The following is a 21,327-nucleotide window of genomic DNA, read 5'->3' on the forward strand; positions in this document are numbered from 1 at the left end:
GGTTTTCGAAGCGGTGTCCTGGAACATATTTCGAGGTATCGATCTGCAGACAGCACTAAACAGTTCCTTCATTTTGTCGGAGATGGCAGTATCACGATACTTTCAAACGTGATGGTGCCATGAGCCTAATTACATCAGGACGGCTAAAGATATTCGTTCGACCCAACCCATTCGAATTGTTTAAATTTGATATTGCTGATTGACAAAAGTGTATGAATATGATTTAAAATCTAACACTGATTCTAGAAATGGTAACTACTGAACTTTCTTTGCCCAAATTGGGAAGATATATCAATGATTTCGAACTATTTTTTGACTGGCGGAAGAATTGGGGCTATTTTACTGTTTCAGTTGATGAATTTGATCCCATCATAGTTATCTTCATAAATGGCGATTTATTTTTAAAATGAGCTGGCTAAGACTGGTCAAATATGGAATGTCAGATATATATCCTATCCAAAGGTAGTAAACATTCGACCCTCTAATTTCACATTTATTTTTTATGAATTTTTCTTAAGTGCCATTTTAACACACACGTTTATGGGGAATGTTTTACGCGCGTGAGACCTATAAGTTTTCAGAATTATTCTGCATCAAGAGAAATACATTGGAGAATGAAAATATTTTGTCCCATGCAGGGGCGTCGATCCATTTTTCAGATTGGGGGGGGGGCAAAATCATGAATCAACTTTCCAAAGGCGCTCGATCACACAAAACAAACAGACTCAAACACACACACATATGCCTATATGTATATATATATAGATTATTATATATATATAGATATATATATATATACACACACACACACATCTCACCAACAAATTAAATTTTAAAAAATGTAAAAAATAATAGATGCGAGCGCGAAGCGCGAGCTGAAAATTTTGATATTTTTATCTTTAAAAAAAAAGAGTTTAATTGACGTTTTTAATAAAGAAATATATCCAACAAAAGATTATTGCAAATCGAAGTGGGAGTTCTTTTGAGGTATAGAACTGAAAACGGGACATTCTATTCACCTATTCAATCATGAAAAGTATGGGTTTTTGCTACAGAAATGATGCGAGCGCGAAGCGCGAGCTGAAATCTTTTTATATTCTAATCTGAAAACCGGACATTTTGAGCACGATTTTAGATGAAGAACGAGTTTCTGTTTTCTGATTTCTGTGTAACATTACAATCTTATTTTATTTTTTGCACATGCGGAATTATTGGGGGGGGGGGGGCAAAACGATATGTTTGCCCCCCAATATTTTCATTGGTGGGGCGGTTGCCCCCCCCCCTGCCCCCCCCCCCCCCCATGATCGACGCCTCTGGCCGGACTCCCATGATTGTTGCTTATAGAATGGTGAAAGAGTGGGGTATTTTTTAGAGTGACCGAATCGGTTTTTTAAACAATCTACCAACTGACACTGCGTTTGGTTGAGTCAGCATACGCAGAATAATTCTGCACACTTCGCTAATTTTATCTACACATGGCTGCCAGGGAGGACACCCAGCAAATCATTCTCTGAATAAAATAAAAGTTCGAACGCATTTTATAGTATTAAATCGTTCAATCAGTATGAGTCATTCACTTAGCTCCCGATAGGGGGGCAAATGGTTGACTGACCAATAATAAAAGCAAAGAAGTATTCCAAGAAGGTGAAATTAGCAAAGACGTTAAACATTCAGAATAGTAATACAAACATTAATAAATCACAACCATAACAGTAATATAATATATGAATCAATTTAAAACATTTCTTTTATTTCAAAGTTTTAACTTTAAAATCAGTGCGGCATTTACACATATTCTTATATATACAAACAATTATTGCAGTGCAAAAATAAAGAAAATATGTACAAGTGAATGCTAGTTTTACTAAAATCTAAGGCCAATATTTTTTAGTAAGACACTACATGACTATATTTAATATATTCTCTGAAAACTTACAGGCACCTATCGGTGATACAGAATTTTCCCATCCCACATCAAAATTACTTCAAATGACAGGTCCGAATGATAACATGACTTAAAGGTCAAGACCATCACACAAAAAGAAAGATTCAGTTGAATAAAATATAACAGACAGAAGATAATAATCATTAAGCATTATGCTGAAATTATCATAAATTTCACAATTTCATCGTAAAATTTGAAAGTTATGACATTTTCAATTTCGCTTATTTTCATAAAACATTTGTATGTTATCATTCAACACATGAAATATTTCAGAATTCCTTCAAATGATGTGTTAATTCCTAGTACATGTAGAACTTTGAAGTCAACGCTACAGTCAGCTTATCGAGAGTCAATGAAGAGCTTCATGATTACCAAAGCTATGGAGTGACAGTCATCATTTGCTCATTACATGCAGACCCAGATGTGCATCATGTTCTGTGGAAAAAAGCTATACATGTAAATTAAAAACTTAATTACTTTTTTTCGTGATTTTAGATCGATCTTTATGATTTTTCTAAGAATATTTTTATCCATTTTTTTTTTCAAACTATGCTCAATTGAGTCAGTAGCGGATGGGGGGGGGGGCATCTGGCCCGTGCCCACTTTTTGATAGCTAGCAATAAACAAATTTGTTTTATTCGGAAAATAGGGGCCTAAGTGAAGACCCATCTTTTTTTTTGCTTGTCAAAATTTTCCTGACGTAAAATTATTAACATTCGGGAATTAAAACATTTTTGCCCACCCCCCCTGGAAAATCCTACATCCGCCCGTGCTTTGAGTCTTCTTAATGTATTAAATTCAAATTATTGTCATAGTGACTTGCCAAAAATGGTCATAAAGATCCCGCGAAATCCAACACAATTCCAGAATAGAAATGCATATGAACCTGATCACATTAATTTTGATAAGATCGACCCCAATCTAAGTTGTATTTACGATGTTATCTTCATGATAATTTACTATATCTTAGATCAACTGATTAAAATGATTAGCATGATTAGATTCTCATTAATAAAACTGACCACATGACTCGCAAATCTAGAAGAAATTTGTTCTATCTATTCTATAAATTTGACTAAATAAAAATAAAACATACTGTAGTCAAAGAGATCAGGTTGGATAAAGAGATCAAGTTGGATTAGATAATAATGCGAAGTTTCCCATTACTGTATAATCACAGCTCTTTGTTTACATTGCTTCATGAAAATTGTGATATGAAAACATGGACAAACCATGTTGCAAGCTTCTGACCATAATTGGGATCCTATAATGTATAGGTTTCTTTGTGCTTATCAAAATATCGAATCCTTTAACAATCTATCCTTACTTTTATATCACAAATTCTGATATCACAGAATCAAATGAGAAGCAAGATAACTTCACTAAAATGTGTGATGTCAGAATTTCTATGTTACATAGAACGAACAGCTAAATATTTTCATAATTCACGAAATTACAAAATGGAATAATGATTGCTTGCCAAAAAGGATTAAAAAATCTAGAAAATGCCACTTATTGGGTCAGTATGAATCACGTTAAAAGTGGGGAAGATGATCCTATAATTCAATTTCAAACTACAGGTATTTCATGTTTCTGGTCCAATAGTGCAATAATTCAGTAACTGACATATATAGGGGGTAGGCTCTTTACACAACAGAGTGAAAAACGTAACCTTTTTATATCAAAATAATAATAGAATACAAAAGTAAACAAGTGGAACGCCTCTGGCAGTCTCGCCTGCATTACGCAATTTAATATAGCAGCAGTGCTAACTTTGAAAACTACTATAAAATAATCATTCACAAAAACATCATTCATATAATGACATAATACCACGTTCATTGACCATAAATTACATTTGAACGGAGACTTAAGACTGTCAACTACACCCATGTCCACATTTCATTCACTCTATCCATAAACTTTCAAAGTTATGATGGCACTTCAACAATTACAACAACATGGCCTAAGTTTATTGACCTTAACTGACCTTTGACTTGGTTTTGTGACCTGAAACTCACAGGGGATGTTCAGTGATGCTTGATTACTCTTATATTCCAAGTTTTATGAACTAGATCCATAAACTTTCAGAGTTAGGATGGTAATTCAACAAATACCCCCAACACGGCCAAAGTTCATTGACCTTTAATGACCTTTGACCATGGTCATGTGACCTGAAACTCGTACAGGATGTTCAGTGATACTTGATTACTCTTATGTCCAAGTTTTATGAACTAGATCCATAAACTTTCAGAGTTAGGATGGTAATTTAACAAATACCCCCAACACGGCCAAAGTTCATTGACCTTAAATGACCATTGACCATGGTCATGTGACCTGAAACTCGCAGAGGATATTCAGTGGTACTTGATTAACCTAATGTCCAAGTTTCATAAACTAGATCCATAAATTTTCAAAGTTATGATGGTAATTCAACAAATACCCCCAACTTGGCCAAAGTTCATTGACCCTAAATGACCTTTGACCTTGGTCATGTGACCTGAAATTCAAGCAGGATGTTCACTAATACTTGATTAACCTTATGTCCAAGTTTCATGGACTAGATCCATATATTTTCAAAGTTATGATAGTAATTCAACAAATACCCCCAACTTGACCAAAATTCATTGACCCTAAATGACCTTTGACCTTGGTCACGTGACCTGAAACTAGAGCAGGATGTTCACTAAGACTTGATCAACCTTATGCCCAAGTTTCATGAACTAGGTCCATATACTTTCTAAGTTATGATGTCATTTCAAAAACTTAACCTTCGGTTAAGATTTTGAAAATAATTTTCCCAACATGGTCTAAGTTCATTGACCCTAAATGACCTTTGACCTTGGTCATGTGACCTGAAACTCGAGCAGGATGTTCAGTAATACTTGATTAACCTTATGTCCAAGTTTCATGAACTAGGTCCATATACTTTCTAAGTCATGATGTCATTTCAAAAACTTAACCTTAGGTTAAGATTTGATGTTGACGCCGCCGCCGCCGCCACCGTCGCCGTCGGAAAAGCGGCGCCCATAGTCTCGCTCTGCTATATGCAGGCGAGACAAAAACCCAAACAACTCTGGGTCATAACTAGATCACTTATTTGCTTCATGAAACAAAAAAAAGTTTTGTCAACCATAGTCGACCCTTCATTCAACTCATTACCACCTTTCTTTTTTTTTTTTTTTGGGGGGGGGTTAATTAGACAAACAAATAAACAAATTAGGCCTAATATGGACCGCGAATAACCACATAACATGTAGCATCTCTTCTGGAGTTGTATTTGCAATTATCTACCTGTAAATCTAACTGAATACGTGAATATCAAGATTGTCTATAATCATATTGCTTATTTCAAAAGAAGCCCACTGGTGTTTCTATACACTTCTAATTCACTGGTAAAAGCGAAAACCATTTTGTTTAAAAGCCCGCTGATCTACAAACATGACAACCAGTCTACATGTTCTGCACGTAAGCATAAAGTGATAGAAATCTATTATACAAATAAGGAGCAAAAGTGAAATTCAAAACGACCTATTTACAGAAATTATAACCAATTTTGACAGTATTTTGTGTTTCACAAATTTATGGCTCATCTGACCATTTGTATAATACAGTGGTGATTATCAGAACGACTTATCCGACATACATAATTATGGACATTTTTTAAGAAATTGCATTTAAAAAGTTGATATATAAATATTCCAGAAAATTTCATGGAAAATGCGAATGTCCATAAGAAACCCGTATGAAATCAAAGTACATTTTCATCATATCCCTTTTTCATTATTGAATTCTTACTCTTGATTGTCGATTAGCGGCTATAACACCAGTAATTTTTATAACGAATGATGAAAATTAAACTTCAACAAAAGTAACAGTGTACAGTTACATCCATTTTAAGCTAACTTGATATAACCATATTTTGAGAATAGCATGTTGTTTAAACCCGTCACTTAAACAAGTTGTTTTAACTTTTAAACGACTTGTTTAAAACTTTAAACAAGATTTGTTAGAATAACAGGCTTAAACAATGTGGTTAAAAATATTGAATAGCGTTTTTACAGTGTACAATGTGATTCAATAGGTCTTATGTATAATACCTGTTTTCAGATGGTAGAGAAAAGCTTAACTTTACACCTAAACATATATGGCTGGTCATCATATTATACCCAAACAATATGCGATTAAAAAATTATTTATAAACCAATCATTAAAAAAATCTTAACATATACGGTCACTCAATAAAAAATACGATCAACGAACTATATCATGTTTAAACCCAGTAAATAAATCTTTACAAATCAATGGATAAAAGATATATTTTAAATATTTATTTCTTCTGCCCCTGGTTAAGACCATAGAGATCTATAATAGCAGTCATTAGTGGTAAATTACTGGAATTTGAAAAAACAATAAACAAATCGATAGCTTAATGAAAGGAACAATTAAATTAACGAATTGAAAAAATAACGTGATTAAGTTTGTTTGGTAATTGTCTTCGAAAATTCGTGAATTATCTTCCAGATTACCACCCACTGCAAGGTCTAGGTGTTAACCTAACCTTAATGATTCGTTAATGAGAATCTGACGAGTATACATTAGCTGGACGAATATTCTAATTTAACATAACTTCAATAAACCTTTATTATAGACAGATAAACAGCTGCTGTGAAATGTGATTAATGATGCAAGAATGTTTTCTTTTTTGTTTCTGTAACATCGCACACACACACACATAATTTGAAGCAATACCCGATTATTGCCGCGAAATGTGCCTCAATGATGAGATGAAGTTCGATGAATTTCTTTGAAAATCCTTTATAAGGCATATAATATCAATTCATATACATTATCAAAAAGCCACAATATCGCAGTAAATAAAACAAATCTTAAATTTAATGTTGTATGTATTATAATAATAAGATTAAGAACATTCGAGGGCCCCGTCGGGCAGTGGCTTATCTAGGAAAAGCGGCGCCCGGGGCAAATGCTAAAATCGCGCCCTTTTCAAAGTCAAGCGAAGCGAGCTGAAAATTATTTCTATTTAGACCTGAAATCGGGACATTTAAAGGAGGAATAAATAATCCTACGATACGTTTCTAACCAAGCAATTAGTGCAAGTACGATCAGTGAGCTGAAATTTTTGATATACTTACATGAAAGGGGAAAATTTTAGGGACTATTGTGGAAATTCATAAATAGGATACGTCCACTAAAAGTAGCGCCCGGGACACGTGTCCCCCTTGCACCCGTTAGATACGCCACTGCCGTCGGATAAATCTTAACATTGGCAGTAACATTGTGTTAAATAGTAAATGTAGTGCAACGGGACCCTGGTCCCACCATACAAACTAAATAGTCTTGTTTTGCAAATGAGTTGATGTGAATCGAGTTGAAACGTAAGGTACTAACATGAATGTTATCTCATACTAATGTACCTTGATCATGGATTGACACTTCTCTGGTCAGACTCTTTGAGCGTCGCATAGGTTGAGTGTAGTGTCCTCCACGGCTATGGGAAGGCAAGTCTGACTTAGTGATTACATGGATTCTGTCGTTTTCAATGTCTGTGATGAGGACTTGACCAGAGGAATCAAGTACCATGCCCTGCAGAGAGATAAACTCTCTCCGTCGGATCACGTGAACCAATGCCATGTCCAGGATATTGACGAGGAGGACTTCCTGGCTGATTCCTTCTACTATGAGGGCGTGGTGGTCGTCCAGCCAGCAGACGCCACGGGGAACAGCGTCATAGTGTGCTGTCGAACAGCGGACACCGTTCCTTGTAATGAACTTCATGGGCAGTCTGCTGATTTCACCAGTGCGCAGAACTAGGTAAAGGCATCGGTTGATGATGTCACTTACAAGAATGTGACCGTTGGGACTGACTGTGATGGACTGTGGACACACCTCGGAGATAGCAGGTGACCGATCTGTTGTGAGATTGTCCAGGTCAATACTACTACAGTGTTTCCCTGTGTGGGTATACACTTGAATACATGCGTTGCCAGCATCACAGACATACATGCAAGCTCCGTCGCTGGTGATGCCGCGAGGAACCATATCGTGTGGCATCCATATCTGTTGAGGTGCACCATAATTGTTGAATTTTTGGAGGAAGATCATCTTTTTAAGACTTGAATCCGTGACGGCGATATCTCCATTAGGAAGTACGGTGAGGTCAAATAGAGCGTGCATTTTGGCTTCGTCGATGTGACCTCTGAATGGTCTGATATTCCTCTTCATCCGGAGAGTTCGGGGATGGGTGAGTCTGATTATACCACTTTTGCGCTCTGCTATCATTAATTCATCATTGGTTGTGATAGCGATTCCGCAGGGCGAATGCAAGGTTGAAGCTGTGACAGCTCTGGGAGGCTTCTGGGGTCCAGGTTGGCCTTGTATCGACGGTGTCCCTGAACTAAAGCTGTTACCAGAACCTGTGGATTTAGTACTATCTGACCGTCTAGGAGCAGATTCAGTCGTTTGTAGTTGAGGAACGACTAGTGGCTCTTCATCTGACTTAGATCTGCGCATTATTCTATTAGCATAGGGAGGAGGGTCACCAAACAAGCTCCTCTTCGCTGAGGTCGTAGGACTGGTGAGTGGTCTTTTCGAAGTGCCAGACGTGGTTGAATTCAAGTCATTTTTCTTTTCGTCATTTACACGATGGTTGTTACTACGTACCATCTGTAGGAAACTATCTACGACAGTACGAACAGGGTCACTTAGCTTCTTGCTATCCACCTTGGGCAGACAAGCTGCTTCTATTGCATCCGGATACGGTTCACTCTTACTTCTCAGTCGATTCAAGGATGGTCTGTTGTGCTTTCCACTCTCCATAGTTCCGATCCTGGGACGATGAGAACGTTTCATTCCATGGACTCGAACGATGTCTCCAAGAGTGGAATCAATCTGCCTCATATGATCTTTATTTTCTGATACATCAATATCATTCCACATGAGATGGGAGTGTTCTGTTGCTATTCTCCTACCACCTCGATTATGTTCGGCGGCATCTCGCAAGAATTCATTTAGGTCCATTATCTCCAAGTCCGTGTAGGATTTCCGCGAGGCTTTTGTGTAAAAGGATTCGATCTTGGCCTTTTCCTTAAGGATCATACTTTGAGCGTTGTCAAAGTATCTAATGGCGACGCCACTACTTTTCTCAATCCCGCTGATGTGTTTCTCCCGCTCTTTTTGAGCATGAGCGATAATACGGTCATACAGCTCATTCACCAACTTGGCCTTTTCTTTCATCTGCTGCTCGGTACCTTTTTTCAATGACGTGATGCTTTGGAGAAGCGGAGTGTGGACAACATCAACAAGGTGTTTCAGATTTTTCACTTCCCTTTTGACAATACCTTGCATTTCTTCAACTTTATTCTTCCTGTTCATGACTTCCTTGAATTTCGGAGATTTAATATCAGTCATGACGTCAACTAGGGCATAGTTGGTGTTGAATCCGTCGACTCCATTGTCTGGGAGTTTATGAACAGTGCTGCAGATGGGGCATGTTATGGTCATGTATCCATCAGCCATCTTTTCAAGACAACTTCGGCAGAATGTGTGGAGACACGGAAGTGCCTTAGGGATACCATACTGCTCGTAGCAGATCGGGCAAGAGAGTGTGTTGTCAAGGTCGTTGTCCATCTTTCCAACAGTGACACCATTTAATCTGCGAAAAAAAAGAGAAAACGATATTATGTACTCATAACGTGGAACGGTTCATTCAACATCAATTGTACTTGTTTAAAACACGATATTTTCCCCAAATGTAGGACTACACTACGTCAGAGAAATCATACAAAGAGAGAAATCATACAAAACATGAACGCGAAATGTTGAGATCAAAAATTATTTGGATTATGACTGGCTATTGGTGCTGTTAAAAAACCATACCAAAAATACACGCATTTGATGATGAGACTTAGCTTTGCGCGAAAAGCTTCTTCATGAAATGGTAGACAGAAAGAAATTGAAAAGAAGAAAAATCGACACTATTGAATGATGTCAGAGTTCAACAGGTAAACCTTTACACACAAAGTATTATGGAAAATGAGTCATAAGACCCCATAAATTGTAGGCATGCATTTGTATGCACAGATGGTGGGTAACTGACAACCCATATACATGTAGTTATAATTGTTTCCATTTTTATGGCCAAGGTAATGTAAAGGCTTTGGTTAACATTGATTTGACTTTAAAAATAAATGATCTGCAACAAGCCATCAACAATGAAATTGAAAAATTCATTCTGTGAGTATAGAGAAATAATTATCATTTGGTAGCGCGTCCAGACGCCATAAAATTTTGCTCATAATCAGCTTCCTGCATGATGGGCAAAATCGTCTGCATTACATGTATGCCGTTTAAAATGTTGTAACAAGAGAGAAATCATACAAGATCGTTCCATTAAGTAGGTTACGACTTAATTTCGCCACTTTTATCCCGCAAACGAGAATAGTGACTGCAAAAGTAATAATTAAAAATCACTCGATGGCCAAGTAATTGGTTGAAATATACTGAGGGTCTACTCAAGTAAATTTGCATATTACTTAGGCTAATACCGAGTGATAGAAACACTTCACTTTATCGAGAAACACCAATATGTAAAACATTATTAAATACAAAAACAAAGAAAAATTCAAATCAAATGCCACTGTGCGTGATAATTTGAGACATCTACCTCGGAACACGGTTTAACCATGTAATAGGTCCATGGTTTAACAGTGCAATCTTCCTCTCAGCATTCTCTGGGTGATAAGCAGATGATTCTGAAGTCCAATTTTCAGATCGGTGATTTATGAGTGAAACCATGACGGGACACTGACTTCCAAAATAAATAAACTACCGTGCATTTGTCAAAATTTTACAAGGAATACTCGTGTGATATCCGATGAAATCCACAATACAAACTGTTGAAATCAAGAGACAAACTGACTGTATGTATCCAAATGATTGGCGATGGATGATTTGAATTGATTACAATGCAGAGTACTATGGAGCTTCATATTACAGTTACTGCCCACGCCTGTATAGTAATAATAAGCCACACTGGCAGCAAAACACGGTGATGACTCATAAAAAAGTCTCTTCCCAACGCCAATATAGAATACATCTAACTCAAATGAACGGCTTTCCTCACGTGGAAAATGGATATGAAACATTCAATGAAGCTTTTTCCCGCTTTTCATTATTAAAAGAAGGGCGTCACCCACTCCTGTTTTGACAACGTGAGGAGAAAGCGATATTGAACAGAAGTACAATACTGATCGTGCTCATGTACGTAGAGTTGCCCTTCTGCTATACACTTCAAATACGGAAAACAAAATTACGAAATGGAAGTTGTGTATGGGGAGTAGTCTTGGCATTTCAAAAAGCACATCCCAATGATCAATGAATATGTGAGGAGATCATTAAAAACAGCAGTGAGGAAAAGAGAGAGAAAATAATGAAGGAATTTTGCTAATTAAAGAAAATCGAGATAAAGATGTAAAATACAGTGATAGGGTGGAAGTGAGGGGATAATGGGAGAAAAAATAAGAGATAGATAGATAATTAGATATACAGATAGAAAGATAGATACATACATACATGTATGTACAGGTTAATAGATAGATATAGAGAGGGGGATATGTTAAAAGAGAGAGAGAGAGGGATGGGTAGGAGATTGTAAAAGATAAAAAATATGACGTTATGTAAGAAAAATTCTGATATACAGTGGGTAAAAAGAAAAGAAAATCAAATTTTCGAGAATATTTTGAATAGCATATTTCAAACTTACCACTTTAATGAAGAAGCAACTTTTTTAATCGATACCCTACTTGTACCTCTTATACCACTCCCGATTCAACTCACGTTAAAGACGTGATAAGGTACGAATTTTATTTTTCCAAGTATTGGCCATTTGGGCCGAGATAAAATTTCCACCGATGCCTCAGCTGAGTGATTTCGTTTTCATTTGACACGATTATACAATGCGTATCAAAAAAGTTTACACTAAGAAATAATGCTTTAAAATTATTTATTTGCAATACCCTGAAGCTTTTTCCACATTCAATCATTGGTACATGTACAGATCTCTTTAATTAAATGACGATATAACTGTCGAAAAATCTTTCCGCTTGAGTGAGCACCACTTAATTTTGAAAAGTTCGTGAAAAATGATTTGCGCAGAACTTGAAAATAGTTATGTAAATAAAAGTAGACGTTAATCATAAACAAGTGGAATGCCTCTGGCCGTCTCACCTGCATCACGCGATTCAATATAGCAGCAGTGCTGATTTTGAAAACTACTATAACTCGCACAAGATGTTCAGTGATACTTGGTTACTCTTATTTCCACGTTTTATGAACTAGACCAATACACTTATAGAGATATGATGGCAATTAAAAAAATACCCCCAACGTGGCCAAAGTTCTTTGACCTTACATGACCTTTGACCTTGATCATGTGACCTGAAACTCGCACAGGATATTCAGTGATACTTGATTACTATTATGTCCAAGTTTTATGAACTAGACCAACACACTTTCAAATTTATGGCTGTAATTCAACAAATACCCCAATTTGGCCAAAGTTCATTGACCCTAAATGACCTTTGACCTTGATCATGTGACCTGAAACTTGCACAGGATGTTCAGTAATACTTGATTACTATTATGTCCAAGTTTCATGAATCAGATCCATAAACTTTCAAAGTTATGATGGTAATTCAACAGATACCCCCCAATTCGGCCAAAGTTCATTGACCCTAAATGACCTTTGACCTTGGTCATGTGACGTGAAACTCATGCAGGATGTTCAGTGATACTTGATTAACCTTATGTATAAGTTTCATGAACTAGGTCCATATATTTTCTAAGTTATGATGACATTTCAAAAACTTAACCTTAGGTTAAGATTTTGATGTTGATTCCCCCAACATGGTCTAAGTTCATTGACCCTAAATGACCTTTGACCTTAGTCATGTGACATGAAACTCAGGCAGGATGTTCAGTAATACTTGATTAACCTTATGGCCAAGTTTCATGAACTAGGTCCATATACTTTCTAAGTTATGCTGTCATTTCAAAAACTTAACCTCAGGTTAAGATTTGGTGTTGACGCCGCCGCCGCCGTCGCCGCCGCCGCCGCCGCCGCCGTCGCCGCCGCCGCCGCCGCCGCCGTCGGAAAAGCGGCGCCTATAGTCTCACTCTGCTATGCAGATGAGACAAAAACACATGACTTAAGCTCGGAAGATTGATTTGAAGATATGTTTTACCTTTTTAACTTGTTTCCTTGCCAAAACACTTCATAGCGCCCCCCCCCCCCCCCCCCCCTTCCCCACACACCGAGGCCATCATGATGATATCTGCTTTACACCATGTACACGGAGCTGTGATTCACATGAAATGGCTAATGCTTGATTTTAGGTTTCTTAATCATTGTCAACCTTGGGAAAAGTGTGGAGAAACAAGTATCAAATGAAATATGAAATGTGGTCCCACGTTAAATGATAAAACTAATAGTGAAAGAATGCTGGCGATGTCTGAAATAGACTTTGTTTGCAATCATTTGTGTCCTCAGATCCAGATGGCATAAAAAGGGTAAAGGTTTTGCTTACGTAGGGTTAAAATGTTAATTTGGGTGGTTCAAAGTGTAAAGTTTTTGTGATACGCACTGTAGTTTGGATTAGCCCTTTATATTGTTGGCTATGTGAAGCGAGGCTGAAGAGGTAGCTTACATCACTTCATCCATTTTACCAACATTTAGGAAAATAGAATCTGTATCTCTTGTCTTCAAAATGAATTATTGAGCCATGCGTGCTGACAGTGGTACAAGTAAGGTAGTAATAACAAGATAAGGAGTTGTTCTTTTATATTCTGATAAATGTATATCGAAATATTTTTAAATATTTCGATATACATCAGAATTATCCCTATAAATTTGGATTACCTTTATTTGGATACGCACCGTAGACTTGTTTATTCAGTGATGCGGACTTACGAACCCGGGGGGGGGGGGGGGGGGGAGGCGGGGGAGGTACACGGCCTCTTTGATATAAGTTTGTCTAACCTAAGTCCACCCAAACAAAAAGTTGATTTGAATAAAAAAGAAAATTCCAAAAAGCATAAAGCTGAGAATTTCATCAAAATCGGGTGTAAAATAAGTTATTACATTTGAAAGTTTCGCTTAATTTTACAAAACAGTTATATGCACATCCTGGTCGGTGTGAAAATGAGAATGATGACGTCATCTACTCCCTATTTCTTTTCTATTTCATTATATGAAATAGGAAACATTCTAATTTCTCCTCATTGTCAAGTGAAACAAAGATTAATTCCTCCCTGAACATGTGAAATTGGCACTGTTATACTACTATATGTTTCAGTCAGGTTGATCCTTATTGTCAAATCTGTAAAAATGAAATATTGTATACACTGTAATTCAAAAAAAAAAAAAAAAAAAAAAAGAGTGGGCGAGAGACATTATCGACTGTATCATTTGCATGTCACTGAGTTGTGCATATATAACTGTTTTGTGAAAAACTATAAGCGAAACTTTAAAATGTCACAACTTTCCTATTTTACATCCGATTTTGGTGAAATTTTTAGCTTTATGCTAGTTTTATTTTTCTCTATTTATTCAAATTAACATTTTTCTGGGGTAGACTTGACCTTTAAAAATCCAAGGGGAGAATCAGTCTAAGGAGAAAGGGTAAAATAAAAGGAAGAATAGAAAAGTTTTATCAAAATTTGTTTTTAAATTATATATGGAGGGTTGGAAAGCCTTGTTGTATTTTCTATGGGAAATCTCAAATTGACAAATGTGCTTCGAGTGGCTGATATTTTTTCGGACAACTATCGTAGAGGAAATCACAAAAAGTCATTTTAGAGAGTGGTGTACATCAGGAAAATAAATCGAAAATATCAGTAAAATACAGTATCTTCTTTGGATAATTGACAATCTATACAACTGTTCGACTCATTTGTTTACTTTTATGTATACTATTTGAGAAGAGAAAAATCTAAACCAGGGTTTAGATTTGTTCAAAATACTATCACCCTTTTCCGGTTTAATTCCACTCATCACATGTCAACATCTCGATGAAGACTGTGTTTTTCTGATGACATCCAATACTTCACAATGTTATTCGAAAACCAAACGAAAAACAAGAAATGAAGACATGATCATGGTATTATTTGTTTATCACAATCAAGATAATTATGATTGTGGTTTCATGCAGCATCCGCTAAACTTTTGTCCATTATAGTTCACCCTGGTATAGTCATGATGAATGAAAATGTTTATTTATATGGTTTATTTCATTCACACCGGGCTGTCTTCAAGAACAAACACAATTCACAAGAATGGTGGACGCTCGATGAGTCATGATCCAAACAATACACTGCGGTTTGCATTGATAGGGTCTGATGGGATAGTGTACCCGTCAGAAGTGCCAATATTCAACAGATATGTCATGATTTAATGTTTGAGCTTTTATGAACTGTTACAAAGTTATTAAGGTTAAAGGGGGGAATCAAACGCCGTTGAAAACACTTACATACCCTCAGTCATGAATATGCAATAGGTGGGCTGATGATGTCCCCACTTTTCCTTTTTTCTTATTCTGTTATATAAAATCATGAGAATTTTCATACTTCTCTGTATAACATGTCTCCCTTGTAATGAAATGAGTTTCAGCAATGATTATGTTACACAGTAAATCAGCAGTCACTCCTATTTCTACATTCTTGGAGAAAAAATTCAAATCAACACAATCCATAAATTATAATAAAATACAAAATGTAAAGTACGGATATGACATAAGTTTGCTCATTGCATATTCATGAGCACACTACTGTTATAACGAAATAATGAATTTGAAATGGCCATAACTTTGTCATTCCCTATTATTCCTTATCCGATTTGAATGATTTTTTTATCGTTTTATTTTGTCTGATCTTTCTCTTTCTGTTCAAATCACATGATCCTTAGTCTGGAGTAACCCTTAGAGTTGTGGCAAGGATATCCATCTTCCCCAAGTTTGCTGTTTCAGAATATATTATACCATTATCATTATGATTTTCACTTTACCTTGTGTGTAACAAAAAATATAAAAATAAAAAATAAACTTTAAATACACTTTTGAAAATAAACACAGACTCGAAAAATTCACAACTTTGTATGTTATAATGACTTCATAGTGGTTTACAATGCTGCTTAAAACATATATTTGCATTGCATACATTAGCCGCCCCCCCCCCCCCAGATCGACGCATCAAACATGAATAATTTTCATACGTATGGACCATGTCCATACGTATGGAAATTATTCATGCTTGAGTGAGTATTGCTCATTTCAAAGGGTATACTGTATTATGAAAAATCAGGTCGTGCAGGAATTTGTGAGAATCGAGTCCTTTTGAGAAAAAAGGGTTCTGATAGTTTCATGATCAATTACGATAAGTCTGGGTTTGATTTTTTTTATTGATCAAGATTATATATGCAACAATGACCATGAACTGCATTTAATATCGTAGCATTGCATTTTCCACGGGTAGATTCAGTTGTGTATTTATTTTGTCATATGAAAGTGAAGTCCAGAAGCTATCCATACCATATAAACCATTCTTTCCAGAATCACGTAATTTGCTATTTGCATGGCAGCAACTTCGAAACTACAGTAAAGGGTTTTTAAATAACGTGAATACTAAATAACATCGTGGTAGATTCGAATGAAAGTTGATTCTATTTCATTAAAATGTAAGAATTCAAGGATTCAGCCGAATATTTGGAGGTAAATAATTTAACATTGCTTTTGCATTGAAATGAAGAAGTATTAAAAAAGGCAAATTGTCATGAAGACAAATTATTAATGTTAATAAAACGTTGCTCTATTTCAGGCGAATTTCGAATATGCCTCCCAAGGGGGGGGGGGGGGGTGTACGTGCCCCCCGGATCCGTCAGTGATCCCGACCACTTTACCCAAAGCACAATAATTTAGCACACTATAATGTTAAATAGAATGCTTATTCAAGTTATTGTACTTATATCCGTTTTTTTTAATAGTAAGTATGGGGAAGTTTAGCGGGGGGGGGGGGGTAATCATGGGAGGCTCAAATACATGTATAATCATCATACTACGTGTAGGGTGTACATGTTATGGCCCTAGTGCTTTTTTTTGGGGGGGGGAGTGGTACATGTATGCGTATATAAACATTAAAAGAATGTGCATACATGGAGAAAATCTAAATATTGGCATTGATCACACTTTGGTAAAAAAAATATAACAAATAAAACAATGAGACCCCTGTACAATTACAATACCGGGATTGATACACAATATGTACACTCTTGAAAAGGGTGCACGGCCAAAAGATAATAAATGTTTTTTATGTTCAAAAGAGCACTTGGTCGAAATCAGTCCAAGTCTTAACTGATAAATAATCGGTCAATCTTTCCAAATAATTGTGGCTGGACATGCATATATTTACGAACTTATTGTATATAATCATTTTACCAATGTATTTAATATCATAGTGGCAGAGCAGGCATGACCGCGCTCGCAGCAACGTGCGAGAGGAATAAGATCAGATTGTGATAAAGTCACAATCCTGAAGAAACCGACTCATTAATAAATAGAACAAAATAATTTAGTCTGCATGACAAATATAACAGATAAAGCAAAGGCAACAATATTAACTCAAGTCAGCTCGGGATATCAGTCGACCTTGATCTGTATAATATTTGCCAAATACATAACATAATGTATGCACGTAACATTTTACACCCAGACCAGACAAACCACCACAACCAACCAAGCACCACAAAGCGTGTATACCAGCAGTAGATACCGCACCCACCTGCTGTAGAGGCTGTAAACTACATTCCAAGCCAACCACTGTACGCGCGAAAAGCCACTAAAATTTTTACATGTAGATGTATCTTCCACGCGTACAACAATAAAAGTAGACTGGAAAGTACTACCCACGAACGCGACAAAAAGCGATGACACAGAGTTTACTTACAACCTTGTTTATATTGGTATGTTAATTAGCTAGGGTGTGCATGACTTACCGTTTCAACTGCTGCAAAATACTGGTAGGAAAGAAGGTTGCTGCTGTACGAGTGAAAAAGCGTCAATTTCAATATCTCAAGCGAAAGTCCAGATTGTGATATAGCTTTCCTAAATTCCAGCCTTCCTTGTTACCCGATTATTTATCTTCATAATAGCAGGGGGTAGACAATGATCCGTGATTTTGTCATTCAATAACGCATCTTGCGCTTCGATGATCATGAAAAGTCACTCGCATACCGCAGACGAAAAATGATAAAAAGGGAGAGAAGAGTAAACAGGATTTTGAGCCTTTAACCATGGATAGGTCCTTAATTTGGGTTTGCAGTCAAAGGTCATGCCGTATCGCTGCTGGTTCAAAACAGGCTGTGATTGGTTAAATATTAGCTCATTGCCTGGGAATTCGATGACAGCATTGAGAGCTGCAACACGTGGATGCTCAACTCTTATCAATTTACATCTCGTTAATGTTCCATGATACTAGTCCAGAATCAGCTTATACAAAGCACAAGTTGTGGATTTGAACGAATTTCTGATTAAATTGTCATAAGCGTTTTCATGAATATTCTGTGGTAAACGTGGCTGTCATGGTGTTTGTAGCCTGTTGTTTATTTGTATTTACTTTGTGTGCCTCACATCACTGCACTGTTCATAAACATGGGAAACCACAACTATAACAATATTAAAAACACACTGAGACCACCCTCTCCCCGAAACAACTTTACTTTATATTGTAAAATTTACGTACTTTTTCAACGATTGCATTATGGTTGTTCGTTGGCTTTAAAAGTGTTAATGAGCTGTAAAAGGAACTAGGAAAAGAATATATGAATTTAGATTAGAAAACTGTGATATCAAGGGTTTACATTGCAAGTATTTTGCTCGCTTATATACTTTGCTACCTGGAATTATCATTCCCTGTAAGTATTTTGTCATTAAACTAACTTTGCAATGGGCTCAGTCGCCAAATGATGTCACTTTGTTGTTCTGGCTGTTGTAGGTTTTCATCTGCTTCTTGCTAAAATGCTGCTCCCCAAGATGACCGGTAATCATTCAATGCTAAAAATGAAATCAGGACAGCCCTTTGAGGGTTAGAAGAAACTAAAAATGTTTTCAGGGTTTAAATCATACAATTTCAAAATGTCTGTCGCATTTTGTTCCCTCGCCACGGGTGTCGATCCCGGATAGGGATAATAATGAAAATAATAATAATAATAATAATGATAACATTAAATAATAACATTCATAATTATAATTATTATGATAATGATCAAAATCATAAACTGTAATAAATAATAAAAAATAATAGTAATAAAGATAACAATGACTATCATGATGATGGTAGCCGTCCTACGCATACATTCGTAATTCCGAAGCTTCGTTATTCCGAAGGTTCGGATATTCCGAAGGTTCGTTATTCCGAAGGTTCGTATTTCCAAAGGTTCGTAATTCCGAAGGTTCGTTAGTCCGAAAACGAAATGAGGTTCGTAATTCCGAAGGTTCGTTAGTCCGAAAACAAAGTGAGGTTCGTAATTCCGAAGGTTCGTTAATCCGAAAAAGAAATGAGGTTCGTAATTCCGAAGGTTCGTTTGTCCGAAAACTAAATGATTAACTAACCTTATTTCGTTTTCGGACTAACGAACCTTCGGAACAATGAACCTTATTTCGTTTTCGGATAAACGAACCTTGAACCTTATTTCGTTTTCGGATTAACGAACCTTCGGAACATCGAACCTTATTTCGTTTTCGGATTATCGAACCTTCGGAATAACGAACCTTCGGAATAACGCCACAAATGTTCGGATTAACGAACCCTTTTACGTTTTCGGATTAACGAACATCGAGGTATAGGCAATTTGCGTGTTTCGGAATTACGAACCTTCGGAATAAAGAACCTTCGGAATTACGAAGCTTCGGAATTACGAAGTGTAACCGTGGTCCTAGAGTTACAAAAAAGGTTGAGAAGCGCTGTGCACACATGGTAACCATTGATATTGCTCTTCTCATAATTTTTATGTTTATTTGCTATTGAATGGAACAATTCATTTCGGAAATTGTTACAAACAGAAGGATGGAGAAGAAAAGTTCAAGAATTGAATAGAATAACATATTCATGTTTTTATATGTGACATTATCTTTTTTGTTTAATTTACCACTCCCTGCAAATAATCGCATGGTGTGGTTTTACCACCATTTTTAATGTTTATTCAGTAAAATAAGTGGAGAACATACAAAATAAATTCAGAAGCGTGTATAAAAGGGAAATACCCATGGAAACCAATAAAAGTCCTCAAATGGCTAGTTTTCATATTATTTTTTTTCAAAAAGTTCTGCTTGCGCTTTGCATATAGGTCTAGTCCTTGAAGTCTTGTTTTGTTGTAGAAATACATTATACGCTTAAACTTCGATTTTAAGGACTACCCTCCCCGAGTCCCAACTGTACAGACAAAGGTCTTGGGGCATAGACCACGAAAAGTTTTCAATACCAAATTATTAAGGGAAAGGAAAATATCATGTAAAAATCTATCAAAAATTAGATTTTGTACGAAAATGACATTTTTTGCTCGCAGATTTAAAAAAAATTCAAAGTCTGCCCTTTACACCATGTCTGGCCGACAAGAAAATTTAGACTCGTAAAGCCATATAGACCCCACCCCTGAAACTAAAAGGAAAAAAACCCTCAGTCACAGAGGATTATGAACACCGATCGACACCCACGTCCCTCGCACTCACTCCTTCCAGAATCCCATCTCCATCACAATACTTTCTAAAGAGATTCAAAATCTGGATAGTTTGATCCTTATGATAACTTTCCGAGTTTTCTCTGCCTCCTTTAACTTAAGAACTTTAGGAAGTGACACATATCGATGGAAACGAATCTTTTAGTTTTGTTTGTACTTACATTTAACCCTAGTAAAATATAGAAAGGGTGAAATAATTGATATTCAATCGCAATAATCTTTAACATGCAATTAATTTCTGAATATCCTGCATGGTTAAAAATACCAAAGATTTTTTTATACAAAATACATTAAAATGAAATGGCGAAGTGCAGGCTAAAAGTTGTGGATGAAGTGATCTTAAAATGGGTAGTTTTAAGGACTTTTTGAAGAAATTTATGAACATGACACGTATTACGTATTTCTATAAATTAATAATGCGAGCTCTAAGCGGAAGCTGGAATTTATGGATAGATAGACATTGTGAACATGTCTCATTAAACAAAATTGTAGCGCAATACGTGAGCCCGGGGGGGGGGGCAGTCAAATGTATTGCTGTACTCATGCGTGACTGAATTATTTCCAAGCACCCCCGAAACGA

The 21,327-nt window shown here is 36.4% G+C and overlaps 1 protein-coding gene across 2 annotated transcripts; it reads right to left on the minus strand.

Annotated features, from left to right (window-relative positions):
• Positions 1–5,109: 5,109 nt before the first annotated feature.
• LOC129257101 (uncharacterized) lies at positions 5,110–18,324 on the minus strand. 2 transcript variants are annotated; one of them, XM_054895357.2, is made up of 2 exons: positions 18,009–18,324; positions 5,110–9,620 (listed from the first exon to the last, which is right to left on the minus strand). In XM_054895357.2, exon 2 carries the CDS (start codon positions 9,593–9,595, stop codon positions 7,370–7,372), a length of 2,226 nt encoding a protein of 741 aa, XP_054751332.2. In that variant the 5' UTR covers positions 9,596–9,620; positions 18,009–18,324; the 3' UTR covers positions 5,110–7,369. The 2 variants fall into 2 exon arrangements, with proteins under 2 accessions (XP_054751332.2, XP_063953318.1); XM_064097248.1 differs by lacking the exon at positions 18,009–18,324 and adding an exon at positions 17,795–17,895.
• Between the last annotated feature and the right edge of the window lie 3,003 nt (positions 18,325–21,327).

This window comes from Lytechinus pictus, chromosome 3, assembly GCF_037042905.1.
Source record: "Lytechinus pictus isolate F3 Inbred chromosome 3, Lp3.0, whole genome shotgun sequence".
Classification (NCBI taxonomy): Eukaryota; Metazoa; Echinodermata; class Echinoidea; order Temnopleuroida; family Toxopneustidae; genus Lytechinus; species Lytechinus pictus.

Excerpts from the sequence above, each read along its gene's own strand:
- LOC129257101 (XM_054895357.2), bottom strand. The coding sequence starts at position 9,595 with ATGGACAACGACCTTGACAACACACTCTCTTGCCCGATCTGCTACGAG.